Genomic DNA, 16,867 nt, shown 5'->3' with positions numbered 1-16,867 from the left:
CACATTCCTGCTGCTTCTTGTGTTCTCTACTGAAGTTTTAAATGACAGTGCATCCCTTGCACTCTTAATTCCTCCATCATGTTTAACTTGAAGTAGAAACATCTGCAGCCTAGTTCAAGTTCATCTGCAGCATAAACTCAATTTTATCCTTTGTTCTTAGTTGTTTTTTATATAACCTTTTTGAGTTATTTTTATTCTTTGATTTTTGGAGGGGGATAAATGTGCTTAGTGCTATGTGGTGCCAATGCCATGTGATAAATGCAAACCATTCAAGCCTCTGACTTCGATTAGGCACTTGCTTTCATCCTTGGCATGGCTTCTAAAGTGCCTGGTTTCAAATTCTGAAGACTGTTAGGAGCTCCCAGAGATTCTGTGGCCATAACCACCATGCGATGATCCTAGTGCAGGTTTCATTTGTGGTCTTTGATATCACTGCTCACTGAAGATGTGTTCTTCATCTTCTTGTGTAGCTCATGTACAGTCCTGCGTGGTTGCCATTAACTCCTGGAAATGTCCTTATATGACCTTAAATGGTCTGTGTTTAGACCATTTTTGGGTCATCGTCGGGCATGCTCTAAACCATTCCAGAGGCTTCTGGAATAGCAGCTATGTTTAGCAAAGCAGTGAATTCAGTTCTTTATCGTATAGGATTTGGAGATCAGCCACCAGTTTTTCCAGTGGCTGCTCTGTTGTGGCCTGTAATGGAATATGCATGTGGATAATGCTCATGGCACCTCCCTTAAAATTTTATGTAAAACTGAAGAATTTTTTTTTTTAATCCTTCAACATTCTCTCTACCTCTCCCCCTCACCCTTTTTTTTCCTAAATGGAAATTGCTGAAGTTCAGACTTAAATGTGATTTTGACAGCCCATTGAACTTCAGCATTTGGGGGGATTTTGGCTGCAAAAAACTGGGAATAGCCTGCACTTAGTAGTACTTTATCAGTCAGAGGATAGAGCTTTTTCCTTCAGATAATTCTCTTATGTATATCTGGGAAAAGGCAAAACAGTGTCTTCATGACAATTCAAGAATTTATACATTTAAAGTAATGTTTTAATAATTTGTCATTAATATCTTGCTCTTTTCTAAAGGTATTTTGATGCTGTCCAAGCGAAAGAGCAACGAAGACAACAAAGATTACGAGTACACACAAGTTACGATGTAGAAAATGGTGAATTCCTTTGCCCACTTTGTGAATGCTTAAGCAACACCGTTATTCCTCTGCTTCCTCCACCAAGAGTTTTGTTTAACAGGTCTGTTTGCTTTATAAATGTCCTCGGTAAACATAAAAAACAAAATCCCAAACAAGCCACACCTCAAAAACCCCTTTCAAAATGTTTATTATCTTCTGTTTTGATAATCTCGAATGGGTTGCCTCCCTGCTTATTTTGGTTTATGGACCTTCCTTGGTTGTTGTATAGTATGGAATTTAGAGTATGAAGGGACAGTGAAGTGTAGCACCTGCGGGGAAAGAACTGAAGATAGAGAAATATGTGGGCAACAGAGAAAGAGCCTGTTGAGAAACAGAAGAACATGGAATGCTTGTGAATTACTAATTCTGTATATAGTTTGTTCTTAACTAATGTGTGTATTCTGTTTATATATATTTTTGGACAGGTTAGACTTTTCAGGCCAACCAAACCTAGCTCAGTGGATCAAAACAATATCCCAGCAAATAAAAGCACTGTATTTACTTCGAGATGAAGACTGTGCAAGTAAGTCTGAAGAAATGTGTGTATTTGTATGTGAAAGTCATAGAACCATTTAGGTTGGAAAAGACCTTTAAGATCATCAAGTCCAACCGTTAACCTAGCACTGCCAAGTCCACCACTAAACCATGTCCCTAAGTGCCACGTCTACACGTCTTTTAAATACCTCCAGGGATGGGGACTCCACCACTTCCCTGGGCAGCCTGCTCCAACGCCTGACAACCCTGTCAGTGAAGAAATTTTTCCTCATGTCCAATCTAAACCTCCCCTGGCGCAACTTGAGGCCGTTTCCTCTTGTCCTATCGCTTGTTACTTGGGAGAAGAGACCGACACCCACCTCGCTACAACCTCCTTTCAGGTAGTTGTAGAGAGCGACAACATCTCCCCTCAGCCTCCTTTTCTCTGGGCTAAACAACCCCAGTTCAGGAAAAAGACCAAGTATTATGGTTGTACCACAGTGACATTGAGAGATGGTGGCAAAAGTGGCAAGAGTAGCTTGGAATTTCAGTTTCTGGTGATGTGCTCCTGCACCTTTTTATAATGTAAAAATTATGTATAGGTGAACTATCGGTGTTTTGTTACTTCTTGTTTGTACAGGCAATTCTGGTAATTCAGAAAAAATGGATCAGCTGCAATTACCTGAAGGATTTAGACCAGATTTCAAACCGAAGTATGTATTTACGTCTTAATAAATCATTAAAACTTCATCATGAAATGGTAACATGAAAATAGAATGCGACTTCTGTGCTATAAGGTCTCACTAATTCAGGCAAAAATATGAATTTTGCCTTAATTAGAAAAGTTGATCCTATTATTATGATGGTATTGAAGTCCAACCCACAAGCAGTAAATAATGCAGTAGAATTTCAGAGGCGGACGTGAAGCATGGATGTGCAGAGAAGACACTGCTGTTGTATAAATTTCAACATCAGGATTAAGCTTGCTTTCCCGATTACTTGTAACCGGATGAAGGATTCATCATTGTAGCTCAGCACTACAAGTAAAACGTCAAGAAAGACTATGAAATGGAGAGTATGTTAATATGTAATTTCAGCTACTATGGTATGTTTGTATTTGAGTCTACCCCTTCCTCACCTGGGGAGAAAGTAATGAATTTCATTACATGGTACAGACATTTACCTGCCACTACACACACAAATGCAAGACACCTGTCCCAGCAGATGACAGATTTTGCCATCAGACACACACAGTTCTCTTAATTTAGTCTTAACTATATTACCTTTGAAGACTGGATATTCTTAATGCTAAAAAATGAGATTGATTCCAATCAAATAATCAAAAATTGATTGTGAGTGTATCTGTCACAGAAAAGAGATTACAGAATACCAGATCCAAAGAAAGATACTGGAGTTCTCGCTTAAATTTTAAAAATCCAGGTGTTCAGCTATGGGGTGAATGCTCATCATTAAAAGTACTATGCTGCCAGTGGAGAAAAAAATGAATTGTTAATACTGTTTTCTTTGTTTCAGGAACCCTTATTCTGAGAGCATAAAAGAGATGTTGACAACTTTTGGTACGGCGACATACAAAGTAGGCTTGAAGGTTCATCCAAATGAAGAAGATCCACGTGTACCTATAATGTGCTGGGGAAGCTGTGCTTACACGATACAGACTATAGGTACTAATGTATTCATTTTGCTCCTTTATATGTGAATTTCAGAATTTAGTTAAATTCACAGCACTGAAATATTTTGGGGTTTTGTTTATTTCCAGAACGACTTTTAGCTGATGAAGATAAACCATTATTTGGTCATTTACCTTGTCGACAGGTAAGGATTAAGCAGCAATTCCTCTCTGAATCAGTGGAAAAAGAGGGAATTGTGCTTCTTTAATGCAGAATATCAAAATGTTAAGTTATGGTTATTTGATAGCTTTATTTGTTGGATCCCACTGTTTGGTCAATCAGTATCTGATTATTAATCTATGTAAAAATCAAATCTAGCAAAACTATTATGGGTTTTTTTCCTATAAATGCATAGTTTAGTAAGGCTAGGGTTTCAGTCAAAGTAAGAATACTGAAGGGAACTTGTATATTTGCATAAACATAAATATCTTTGTCATATGCTTAGACACTCAAAGTGCTTCCATAAACTGCAGCTGAGGGGCCTGAAAAGAATGCTGTAAGTCAAAAGACCTTTTCATATTGAGGAACTTCGTTAACTGTGGCAGTGTCTCTTTTTCTTTGTTTTTAAAGGATGACTGCCTTACATCATTAACAAGATTTGCAGCAGCTCACTGGACAGTTTCATCTCTTTCGGCAGTACAGGGTCACTTTTGTACTCTCTTAGCATGTAAGTTTACCACCTTATTCTGTTTTTCACAAAGATACAGATACAGAAAAATGCTTACAGAATGATTGTTAGTCTTGTTATCAAGAAGATTGTTTTATGTAGTGGTTTTAAGTAATAGACCAAGAGCTGGTATTTTCACATGTGTACCTATACAAATTTCATCATACCATGGAAAAAAGACATTTCTTTTGGTCTGCAGTTCCAAGATACATTTCAAGAGAAGCATGGATATTTTGCTGTGAAGGAGTTCTGTTGATTCTTCCCAGCATTTGTATTGCTGCTTTTAGAAAGGTACCTAGAGCAAAAGAGAAGGAAGCGTGGTCCTTCACAAAAGAGAAGTGGTACGCTGGAACTTTAAAGAGGAGGAAATTAAGATTAATATAGTATTGAAAGGAAATAGGATATTTGCAGAGGTCTCTAATATATCTGCAAACTTCTCTGCCTTTGAAAAGTAGGATCTGTGATAAGCCAGGACTTATTATGTAATGTCATATATTAGTTGAGGATTTTAATGAGAACAGCCAAAATGTTCCAAGCTTGAAGCATTTGTAGATACAGGTGAAGAGTCTGAAGTTCAGCCTAATGCAATAATTACATGAGAGGACTATTCTGAAAGGGTATAAAATGGGATAATTGTAATGTTTACAGGCAGTAGAGCATGGAAACTTTTAAAATGCATTCATATACTGAAATTACTAGTAGAATTGATACCACCTACTTCAGCAAACAGTTGGCAGCTTTATGGGGAAGAACTTAATTGACATCAGTTTGTAGCAGTAATGACTGAGCCATTTTCTATGTGAAGTAGAAGAGACAATGTTGCTAGATATTTGACTGGAACTTTGTAGTATACAATGTTCTGCATGGTTTGGGTTTTCTTGAAATTGCATGAATGTTTCTTCAAAGCTCTTCTTCCCTCCAGCTGACAGAAGCAACTGTACTGCTTTTATTTTTATGAAGGAAAAAGATTTGTTATTTTATTTGATTTTTCAAGGCTAGGAATAAGGAAAATTATTAGCCTTTGATCTGTCAGTATTCTATGAACTATTTATACATAAAGATAACTTATCGAATAAAAGTATGGTTTTGGAAGTCCCTTGCTCTGGTCACATTTTTGATAGAAGCATTTTTAAGACTTTTGGGTTGAGTTCTGTGGCTGTATGGTTACAAAAGTAGAAGCATTTGAAATCTGAGTGGTGGTGAAATGTTTGCTAACAGAAATAGCTTCAAAATGTCACAGATCTTCAGCTGTTAATTTTCTGGCCAGCAAGGCAGCAGTCTTCAGCTGAAATATTTTTAAGTTGTTATGATGAGACTACTTTTTACTGTAGTAGTGTTTTTAAACGTGGCAGCTCAATGCGTATAGCTGCATTGTAAAACTATTCTCATAGCTGCAGTGTAAACTCTTTTATTGTAAATCAGATTTTACTGCTTGGAGTAAAGAAGTTTGCAACTGTTCCGTGATTGTTTTTTTAAACACATTGTAACATTTTCAAGACCCTTTACTTGTGTTTGCTTTTAGATGGAGTTTACTCTGTTACTTGCAATTTATTACGTGTGTGAATTTCTGTTGTCAGGTCGAGTGCTTTGGTTGATACTTTGTGGTTACAGTGAATGTGAATACTACAGAGGTGGAGAGACCAATACCTAGCTCTTTCATAATTGGAGATAAAATAATGAAATTAAGACACTCTTTAGCAATGCATTTTTGAGCCTGTAAGGCAAATAAGTAACGTGAGGCAAATTTAGGGAACCTTGTAAAGTTAAGCGAATTGCAAAAGTTTCCTTTGAACAGACAATAATTAGTGTTTCTGTTTAGTCGCTAGTGTTTGAGCTTATTTCTCCCACTGGAAACCTAAGCAATTGAAGAAGGTCGCTGTGGGAGTAGTGAATGGCTGCACTTACTTTGATACAGTTATTTTGGGTTTGTTTCATTTCAATACAGTACAGTCAAGTAGGTAAGAGCCTTTTCCAGTAATGTTGAACAACTCTTGAATTCACACCTTTCTGGCCAAAACAGGTACATTTGTATTTTAAGTACTTTAAGCATATAAACCAAGGAGATGGCTCTCATTTTGTAACTAAAGTACACTAAAATCTTTTCATATATTCAATATTTCAATTAATAAATTTATTTTTCTTTCTAAAATACTCAGCACTGGTGCCTAATGAAAAAAATGGAAATCTTCCTTGCATACTTGATATTGACATGTTTCATTTATTGGTAAGTATTCCATAATACATATTAATAATGTTTTGATCCAGTAGGCACTATGTCAAAACTTCATTGGAAAGTTTCTGTTTACTTTGGGTTAGGAACCTTTCAAAATGTTCAGGTTTTTAGTATTTTTTCACTACTTAATACAATTTAAAGACTTTTTTCATTGCAAGTATTCTTATGTATAAATAAAAATGGGGTAAAATGAGGTGGAATGTATACTCTTTGGATGTTAAAAACAAAACAAAAACTACCAAAAACAATCTCCCAACAAACCACAAAGAGAAAATAGCGCAAAAAAAAAAAAAATCCCGAACAAACATTATGAGGTATGCTGTCTTCAAAGGGTATAGTTGCAGCATGAGCAGAGAAAATGGGAAGATTCAAAAAGAAAAGGAATATACCAGCTTTTGTGTTTTCTTTTACAGGTAAGCTTGGTGCTTTCTTTCCCTGCCATACATTGTCAGGATTTTTCAGGGGTTAGTCTTGGCACTGGAGATCTTCACCTGTTTCATCTTGTCACTATGGCACACATAATACAAATTTTACTTACCTCATCAACAGGTAATGCCACTTTCTTTCAACTTCTATTGAAATGATTCCTCACATCTGTACTTGGAAAACACTAAGGTGCTATTGGTAAATGTATGCAGTTTACAGTTGCAAAATAAAATTGCAGGTACTCTCTCTTTCAGCCTATAGAAAGTATTGATAAATTGTATTCATGAAAGTTCAGTCTTTTGTCTTCATTGCTTAACAGTAGAGGTTTTTTGGAGCATAGCTAGTCGTGAATCCTAGCTTTCCAGATAATGTAGCAGTGCCTGGAAGCGTTTATTGCAGAGACTTGGCTTAAGCATTGCATGATGAATGAGTTGCAGTTAGTGAAGTAAGGAATCAGTGTATCTTCTGGCAAGAGGAACTGGATAAGGTGTAGTACGCCAAAAGCAAAGAACTCCATGCAAGTATATTAAGAAACCCAACCAATCGAACAAGTAAACCAACACCTCACTGGAGCTGACAGTAGCATAAACTTAAAACATAAAATGTGCAGCAGAAAACTTTTTTCCAGTACATCATATTGTAGTACAGTGGAATATTTCACTTAGTTTTGGCCTTTTTCTCGAAACCTGAAAAATTACATTCTTGCTGTGTAAACATGTATATATGAAGTAATTTGCTTTTTATTTCTTTCTTTCTTCAGAAGAGAATGGCATGGATCAAGAAGACACTAACAGTGAAGAGGAAGTAGCTGTGCTTACACTGTATAAATTTCTTTGCCAGTGTACAGGAAGGTAAAAGGGCGATCTTTTGATAAAATTTATAATATTTTCTCCCTCCTGGACTCAACTCATAACTTGGGAACTCTTGCATCTTGTTTCTCATCCACTACTTCTAGATAAAATTTTCAAGTAACTATTCCTATAAATTCCTCTGTTTGTGCTCATGAAGATACCCGCTCATGAAAATTGTGCTCTGGAAGAATTTTTTTAGTCAGTTTGCAGATGTGTAGAATCTGGAATTGGCAGTGTCTGAGTACAGAAAACTTGTTAGGATCTGAAATGTCTATGCAAAATTTTCCTTCATTTACTGTCCCAGTTGGTTACATTTTTATGAATCTCTGATTGTTTTTCTTGGAATTAGCTTTGAAATAAACACTTTGCATGATGCTTGTTTCAACTGAAGTCAGTAATTTAATATGAAGTATGACTGAAGACTTACTAAATATAGTTCTCAGACTGAAATGATTAAATATAAGAAAACTTTTTTTTATTGTGTTCTCTTAAGTGCCTTGAAAGAAATTTCCTCAGGCTGGCACCTGTGGAGGAATCTAAAAGCTGGAATCATGCCTTTCCTGAGATGTTCTGCTTTGTTTTTCCATTACTTAAATGGAGTCCCAGCACCTTCAGAAATTCAAGGTACTGTCTGCTTTGTATTAAATCAGCTTTTCAAGAGATACAAACATTTATGGACAAAATAAACTACATTTAAACTCTCTTTTCTGAAGAAGCTGATTGAATGAATGTGGGTTTGTTACCAGTGCACAATCATATCTACATAATGAAAAAGGAAAACAAAAAAAAAAATTTGTTTCCTTTTTAAAAATGTATTTTTAATATCAAGGCCAACGCCATTTTAGCTTACCTAAAACAGAAACTGATGCTCTTCTGTTAAAAAGTGAAATATTGATTATTTCAGATCTATTGATAACTGTTTTCAAATGAGACCTGCTTTTCCTTGTATCAATTTCATTCAAATCAGCATCCACTAATAATTAAAATCTCCAAATACATTGATGTTATGTTACACCCCAAATAATCGATGTTATTAATGTACTTTACTGTCCTCCACGTATGGTGTATGTAGGGACTGAATGTAAATCTGAAGATATTACTTATAAGTAGCTTCACACTGCTTCAGGATTCCCATGTTTAAAACAAAATATGGTATGTGGTGCTGAGCTGACATGAGAACAACTGCAGAACTTGTAGAATGTTTCCTTGATACATAGCTTCTTGACAAATTGTGTTTAAAATGTAGTTTATTTTCATTTTACAATAGCAATGCTTAAGCATTTGGGTCAAAAAAAAAAAAAAAAAAAAGAAACCTCTATTTCTGAACTTTGATTTCCTGTAACAAGTTTTCTGAAATTCATAGTCTGGGCCAGTAGTGACTGCTTGAGTTCTTTGTTACAGATAATCTAAAGATGAGGTACAAAGTGCAGCTGTACTTCCAGACAGTAGGTCCATGGGCTGTTAAAGAGTTGGTTGTAGGAGAGGGGAAGAGGAAGGCTTTGCTTCACTTTGTTACAATCCTCAAGTCCCAGGTGCTTGGATGGCCCCGCAGGTCCCCACCACCAAGATACGTCCTGATGCTGGCTGTGTAGGACTGGGTGTTTTGCTTTCCCTAGCCACTCACCTGCCCCAGGCCCGCTGATCCCACAGCTGGCCTGTATTGTTCTTCTGTAGTGTTTTATTGGGGATTGTGAAACAGGAATCACTTGGCTGTGAGAGGGAAGTGAGCTCAGCTTTCATTTTAATTTTCTTCACTCCTTTATTCAGGAGCAAAAGGGGCCATGCCACAGAAGAGGTACTGGTACTCTTTGTCCTGAAAGTTGGGAGAGCAGAGGCCCAGGGGCTCAAACCAATAGACTAGTATCATGAACATGGCAATGTAGCAGTTGTGTCCTACATAACGTTTTTGAAGAGTTTAGCATTGCAGACGTTTTTGGAATTTCTGTATTTCTGAGACTGTGGTATACTTCCTGGTATACTGTCAGTGATCACCTGCGTCAGTTTGTGTCGTGGACTACAAAGGGGACAAAGTAGCCATTTAATGGATGACATTAAAATGAAGACATACCAAGTTGTAAAGACCATTGGGCTCTCTGTTGTGGTTCTTATATGACCAGGCTTGAAACATGCTTAGAGGGGAAGTTTGAGGAAAGTTGCTTCTCATTACTGGCTGTTTTCCAACATAGCTGTCTGGTGTCTTTACTAGCACTTTCATACTTCATACCACATTTTGGGTGTGGGGGAATACAGTTTAAAAAAAAAAAAAATTGTCCCATTTAGGGCTGTATTTCATTTATTGTAGTTGATGTAATTTAAAAAATGCCGTTATGAGAATTATACTTTTTTTTGCAGTAAATGGAACAAACCAGTTTGAACACTTATGTAGCTATCTTTCCTTGCCAAGCAACCTCACTTGCCTTTTTCAAGAAAATAGTGAGATTCTGAACACATTAATAGAAAGGTAAGTTGTGGTTTTATGCTTAGTTTAAATATAATAAGGAATTCTGCACAAGATAGTAATAGAAGTATTCTCCCAGGAGTGCATATAGGGAAATGAATAGTGGACTTTGAAAAGCATTTGTGAAAGAAGCATTTTGAAAGAAATAATTTTGGTTGTAGAGATTATTGAATAGACGTACTTTGGCATTTTCACTTATTTATTTTTGGAAAGTATCATCCATTGAAGCTAAAAGCCACTCTTTCTTTCTTGTAGTTGGTGTAGCAACAATGAAGTAAAAAGATACCTTGAAGGCAAGAGACATGCTATCAGGTAAACATGGAGAAATTTTAAGCAGAGACATGGGAGAAACTTCAATGTTGTAGTTTTCTCCAAATATTTTTTTCTAAAGGGTGTTTATAACAACATGGTATCCGTTCTGCTTTATTGAATGACAAAGATATTAGGGGATAAGCAAAGAGATTTTTGGAATTTTGTAAGAAAATGAAATATTGCTTGAATTAGTAGAGTTTAAAGACAGAGTTAAATATCACAGTTTTATTTAGACTGATCTGCAGTAATCAGAGGCCATAACACTTCTCATGTTTCCTGTAGTTGATTTGTACCTTTGCTATTGCTAAAAGACATCTGTAACCTTTGTTTAAAAATACGAAGCATTGAAGAGCTTTTTAAAGAATCCAAATTCTTCAGTGAAATCAACACCGAGTCAGTTGCCAAAAATAAAATTTGCTTTTCATACATTTCTACTTGCTAACCAATTATTTTGAATTCAGAACGCATTTAATGCTTAGTGGGTGTAGAAAAGCATTTGGGGTCGTCTTCTTTATGAAGGCTGGGTAAAAATGGTGGTTATCAATTATCCAAATAATTATAAATGAATATGAGGTTCACAGTGCTGTCATTAAAAATATATCCCTGCATTTTAATCTCCTGTGCTAAATACATAAAATCAGTCTTTCAACGTTGTACATACAATAAGGCTAAGTGACAAAAGTAAAAATTAATCACTTCATCTGTTAAATACCAGACTATTAACAGAATATCTTATACAGTAAGAATACTCTGATTGCATAATTGATTTCCTGTTATGTGTGATTGTTGGGAGTTTTATTCCATGTGTTCCTTTTGCTAATTCTTAACTGCTCTTCCCAAGATTATGTCTAACTTGACTGATTTTTTTTTCCTCTCAGCATGTTCTTGTGCATTGCTTCTGTTACAAACCTCTATTTACATTTCACAGTCTAATTTGTATTATTCCTAGAGTTGAAGATTATTAAAATTTAGTGTATAGCATCTGCAAAAAAAATTAACTTTTAACTGTTATTTCTAAAGCTATAAATACTTGGTATTAAATAGGTCATTTTCATTGCATGAATATTTCGTTCTCTTCAGGATACAAGTTCTCTGAACTGGAGTGTCAGAGTATTTTCCATTCAATATTAGCGACAAAAGGAAAACACAAAGCAAACTGATAAGGGAGCAGAACAAAGTCATGAGGCTTTGCTAAAAGCATATGTATGACGTATTTTTCTGACTTTCTGCCTGTACGTTTTCTCAAATTCATAAAAAATATAATTAAGAAAACTGGAGGTGGTCTAGCTGAGAGATGTTGGGGGTTCCTTTTTTTATGTGCTGCCATTTTACTCTATGAATGGCAGAGAAGAGGAAAACTTTAAAAATTTAATTGAAGAGGAAAACTTTAAAAATTTAATTGAAGAGGAAAACTTTAAAAATTTAATTGAAGAGGAAAACTTTAAAAATTTAATTATTCACAGATGCTGTTTAGATGATTCAGGAAAACGTGAATGAGTTTGAAATCACTGTGTATTATTCATTGAAATATGAGTGGTTAATTTGATTGCTTTATTCTAGCTATGCAAGAGAATCCAACAAATTAATAGACCTTCCGGACGACTACAGCTGCCTCATTAACCAAGCATCCAATTTCTCGTAAGTTGTATGCAATTATAGCGAGGACCCCTAAAGTTGTCTGCTGCTTTTGATGAACTGGGAAACCTCTAACCTGAAAGCCTCAGGAATATGTTTGTAGAATCATAAAGTTAATGGCACATGTTGATTGTCGTCTCTTCTGGCAAAACCGCTGTGTATTTCAGTGAAATAGGAATTGCAGGGATCTGTATAACTGTTAACTGTATAAATGTTCAAAAGTACTTTTGAATCTTTTTACCTTCTAGAGTTAATATATACGGTGGGGTTTTGTTTTTTTTCTTTTGCTTAACAAAAGGTGTCCGAAATCAGGTGGTGATAAAAGCAGAGCCCCAACATTGTGCCTTGTGTGTGGGACCATGCTATGTTCTCAGAGTTACTGTTGTCAAACGGAATTAGAAGGAGAAGATGTTGGAGCCTGTACTGCACATACATACACTTGTGGTTCTGGAGTGGGCATATTCCTTAGGTAAGGAACTGAACACCTCTACTTATTTTGCTAGGTTAGATGGTGTGTGTGGACATGAAACGAATAGTTCTATAAATGTGATTGTAGGGGTGGTTTGTAAAGGCAGTGGTTTGTTAATAACAGGGTCGCCTAAAAACTAGAGTGTATTCATCTTCCTTATACTTTGGTGTAAGGTTCAGAGGTTGTTTCCTTGAAGATAAGGTATCATACCAAATTTAAAGTGAATTTGTTTTCTCTGTGTGTTTATTTCCACTCGAGTATTACAAAACAGTGAAGGTAAATACCTTGATGATGATGATGATGTTGTTGCTGCTGCTGTTGAAAACATGAAATTCATTTTAGCTGTCTTCCTGCATACAAGGAAGGGTTAGATAATGTCTATTTTCACTTTGGCAAAGATTAGTGAGAAGTGAAATTGTTTTATTTTCTTCTTGTGGTTGTGTCGAGTATTTTACACAGACTGCAAATGATAGGACATGAAACTGCATTGCTTTAACTGCTACCGAGGAGTTCTAACAGGAAGAGAATAAGATCTTTAGTTTTAAAAAACAAAAGTACCTTTAAAAAATCTGTACATGCAGATTATACAGAATGAAAGTAGGTGAGAACTGGAAAAACAGTGTCTATGAAAATATGAGAAACTATTCACCTAAAAATCGATGCCTAAAAATCTCCTCTGTGTTTCTCTCTAGAGTACGAGAATGTCAGGTGCTATTTTTAGCTGGAAAAACAAAGGGCTGCTTTTATCCTCCTCCTTATCTCGATGACTATGGAGAGACAGACCAGGGACTCAGGTAAATATTTTTAAAAATGTATCTTTTAAATACAGGAATTCTATAACTATCTGGTTTGTAAAATACACTTTCTATGTTACTTTTTTATTTTAATTATATAGCTAATGTTATATTTTGACATTGCTGTTGCATCTAATATCTTCAAACATTTTAGTGCTAATACGTGTTTTTTAGGTTAAAAATACTTAATGGAAGACCTTTCCCAGGTTATAAACAGTTGTCTTGAGGTGTAAAAACATAAATCTCTTTAGCATCTGTGAAGTTACCTAGAAACTGAGGCTGCAAATTTTATTTGTGTATAGTGCGTTTGTTTGTATAATCTGTGTTAATTTAATACCAAGTGAAAATACTATGAGATAATTTAATTTAATGTGGTAACTCCTGTCTCTGTTTCCTATGAGAATAGTTTGGGAATTCGATATTGTTAATGCTTGCTACTTCTGAAGCTGGTCAAAATCATAGCATATGAGCTGGTTCAGCATGGAAAGATTGCTGAAAACCTATGTACAGACTTCGGTGGACTGTACGTGAGATTCCCAAAGGCTGGAGAGGGAACTGTTGAGCAGTAAGGGTGGGGGACCAGGGAAGGTAGCACTCCAGTTTACTGATCAAAGTATCTGTTGATTTGTTCTGACAAGAGAATAATGTCAAGGTGTTATCTAAACATTTTAATATTTTAAAGGGTTATCTAATATTTAATATGTCGCACCTGAGTGTTTGTGCTTAGCTGCAGTGTTTTATCATTCCTGATACGTATTATCTCCTTTTCAGACGCGGGAATCCCTTACATCTGTGCAAAGAACGATTTAAAAAGATTCAAAAACTCTGGCAGCAGCACAGTATCACAGAGGAAATTGGACATGCACAAGAAGCAAATCAAACACTAGTTGGCATTGATTGGCAGCATTTATAATGGTTATCTGCTGAAGACTGGAACTTTATTAAGATTTTTGTAACTCAGTAAGCTTTTCAAAGGAGGGATTAGGAAAAAAAAGTCTGAGGGGGGAAAAAACCCCAAACCCGGTCCCGTTATTTAATCTTTTGTTTTACAATGTATTTCATAAAGATACCAGTTAACTTTAATCAAGTAAACTTCTTTCTATGTAAGCAAGTTTTATTAGTCATATAATTTGCACTGTGCTTCCTTCACAGAAATGTCTTGGGTTATAAACCTGGGCAAATGAACTTGAGTTTCTGATAAAAAAAGAATGACTCTTTTTGGAAGTCTGACTATGATTTTTCTTATAAACTGCAAGAGAAAAAGACTGCTGAAACAGAAACTAGATAGAGCACAATTACGGATTGTGTTTTGCCCCTTGCTAGTAATCTGAGCCGTTTTATTTATTATTCTGCATTTTAATACTTAAGCTGTGTGTACATGCAATGGAATGAAGTAAGGAAGCAAATAATGTAGCAAATGGATGTTACTCTCTGCATCGGTGGATAATTCACTCTTTCACTTGGTGTATCTGAAACGATTTTGTCATTTGTACTCTTGCAGCTTTCTTGCTTCCAGTTGTTTTTTAACTAAAAAAACCTAACACTAGCTTTACAAGTAAAATAATTTAATTTAAAGCTTTTTCCAGAGCATTGCACTCCTTAGAATTATGTAGTTTGTAATTTGAATTTAGCTGGGAAACCCTTCCACTTTCAATTACGTGATTGGTTATTGGTATTGAAGGGTTGACATTGTGCTTTAGAAGATATTTTAAGATAACGACAATACGTAAAATGTCATCAAAAGCTGATTTTATGTTAATTTGCAGAAGCACAGAGGATATTTTCTTCATTTTTGTTAACAGTAAACTTTTAAGGTGCAAATCCCATCTCCTTTTTGTTGCAGACAAGCTGAATGGTTTCCTCTGGCTTTGAAAGGCCACAATCACACTGCCCACCTTTTTGCATAGATTCAATTTTTTTTCTGTTTTCCCATCAAGTATATTTACTTTTTGACTTGATTTGAAGCTCTGTAAAGATGTTTGCATATAGTATATTTTATAAATATATTATATAACTGCGCAGATTTGCACTTGATATGAGGGTGCCTGAAGGCAGTGAGTTTTCTAGCTGTATGTAATTAGACCGCCAAGGTGTCTCTAAAAAGTGACGTTATGCTTATTGATTTAAAATAAAATCCATTACCTTTCTCTCTCCTATCTTCTGACAAATTAGTAAAATCTTAATTTACATAGTTCTGTTTCCTTAATAATCTGTGGTTCTTTTAGTTAAGTCTTACTTTCTGACTACGTCTTCAGCCCAGATAAGCAATCCCTTTACTGTCTGCTGTGTCTTCAGTTACACTTGGTCTGACTGAATTGTTTCTATTTTTACAGATTTAATGCTTCAGATAAATTTTGTATATTCATGGTGTACAGGACAATTTTTCAAACATTCAGTAACAGTATTGAGTGAAGATGTGAAATATGAAATAAAGAAACTTGGCCAATGTTGATTTCCTTTTCTTAAAAACAGTACAGACTACTCTTGTCTCCACTACCTGTCGTAGTTCTAATCACTTATATATTGCTGTGAGTTTTTACAGAGACATGCAGAAGTTGCAGGAAAAAATGACGTTAATGCTTATTCTCTGCCTTCCCCTACTTAAGCTGGTTGATATATCAACAATTTTCTTTTCACACTTTTTTGGTGACGTTACTATTCCTTTGCAGAGAGTCTTTTTCTTAAGCTGTGTGCCACAGTTTCAAATAATGTGTAACTGCACTGAAAAACTCTCTTTTCCTGTAAGCATAATATTAAAAAGATAATTGATCATACTGACAGATTTCTCTGTACAAAGCAAACTGTTGACAGCAAGAAGGATTTTTTTCTGAGATCAGAGTTGGAGGCTGCAAGGTTGAATAGGTTGGTAAAATTATGACTACAAATAATTGCAAAGTACACAATTTATCACTTTTTGCGAGTTTAGTCATTCTTTACTCAAGACTTCTATTTTCTGATTTGGTTTGCATGTGTTTATATTAATGTAGAAATATTTATATATGTAACATTGTTTCAGTATCAGGGAAATAATATCTGTAATAAATTGGCTATAACTTTAATATCTGCAGATTACGTGTACAATCTACAATGTATTATGTGTTTGGGGGGCGAAAAAAAACAACAACAAAACCCCACAAAATCCCCAAACCAGAAACCATCACAACAGAAAACAAAACAAAGCTGAAAGCTTCAAGTAAATGCTTTTGGTGTTGATGTTAAATAAGTACTTTTAAACGTTGTTTTTAGAATTTTGCTGAGCTTGTTCCTTCAAGTGTGTCACCTTGTTAATCTCAAGCTAACAGAAATACCTGGATATGCAACATCTGCAATTCCCCGGCTAAAAATGTAAGATGATTATATTATTAATGTCATTTGCTTCGGTCAGTTAAACCTTTCTTGACCTCTTCTAGAAAGTCTAATCATCTTTTTAAAGGATTGTAAATTTATATTTTGTAAAGGGATGAGGGTTGAGGTTCACATCAGTAATGTTTTTTACTCTGTTCATACTTCAAGATAACACTTTGTACTCTCCCCAGCCTGCCACAGGAGGCTCTCTTTCTTGCTCTGCAAGTGTGGCCGCACAGACCTTCTGTTCTTTCACTTTTGAGCCTTACTAGCTCTCAAGCCCCAGCCCTGGCATCTCATTTAAATGCATTTTATTTTATGC

General features: G+C 35.5%; 1 protein-coding gene across 2 annotated transcripts in view; it reads left to right on the top strand.

Annotated features, from left to right (window-relative positions):
• The window catches only part of UBR2 (ubiquitin protein ligase E3 component n-recognin 2), a 58,659-nt gene extending 44,242 nt beyond the window's left edge, over positions 1-14,417 (top strand). For both annotated transcript variants that reach the window (XM_076334473.1, XM_076334474.1), the window contains exons 32-47: positions 1,093-1,254; positions 1,619-1,716; positions 2,308-2,380; positions 3,201-3,349; positions 3,445-3,500; positions 3,926-4,022; positions 6,179-6,246; positions 6,669-6,804; positions 7,442-7,532; positions 8,026-8,156; positions 9,885-9,993; positions 10,246-10,302; positions 11,863-11,940; positions 12,236-12,406; positions 13,099-13,200; positions 13,972-14,417. In XM_076334473.1, coding sequence (XP_076190588.1) covers positions 1,093-1,254; positions 1,619-1,716; positions 2,308-2,380; positions 3,201-3,349; positions 3,445-3,500; positions 3,926-4,022; positions 6,179-6,246; positions 6,669-6,804; positions 7,442-7,532; positions 8,026-8,156; positions 9,885-9,993; positions 10,246-10,302; positions 11,863-11,940; positions 12,236-12,406; positions 13,099-13,200; positions 13,972-14,113 — 1,720 coding nt within the window. In that variant the 3' untranslated portion in view covers positions 14,114-14,417. The remainder of the gene's footprint in view (positions 1-1,092; positions 1,255-1,618; positions 1,717-2,307; positions 2,381-3,200; positions 3,350-3,444; positions 3,501-3,925; positions 4,023-6,178; positions 6,247-6,668; positions 6,805-7,441; positions 7,533-8,025; positions 8,157-9,884; positions 9,994-10,245; positions 10,303-11,862; positions 11,941-12,235; positions 12,407-13,098; positions 13,201-13,971) is intronic.
• Positions 14,418-16,867: the final 2,450 nt, after the last annotated feature.

Source organism: Aptenodytes patagonicus, chromosome 3 (genome assembly GCF_965638725.1).
Source record: "Aptenodytes patagonicus chromosome 3, bAptPat1.pri.cur, whole genome shotgun sequence".
Classification (NCBI taxonomy): Eukaryota; Metazoa; Chordata; class Aves; order Sphenisciformes; family Spheniscidae; genus Aptenodytes; species Aptenodytes patagonicus.
The sequence above is the reverse complement of the archived record's forward strand: the minus strand, read 5'-3'. Positions and strand labels throughout refer to the sequence as shown.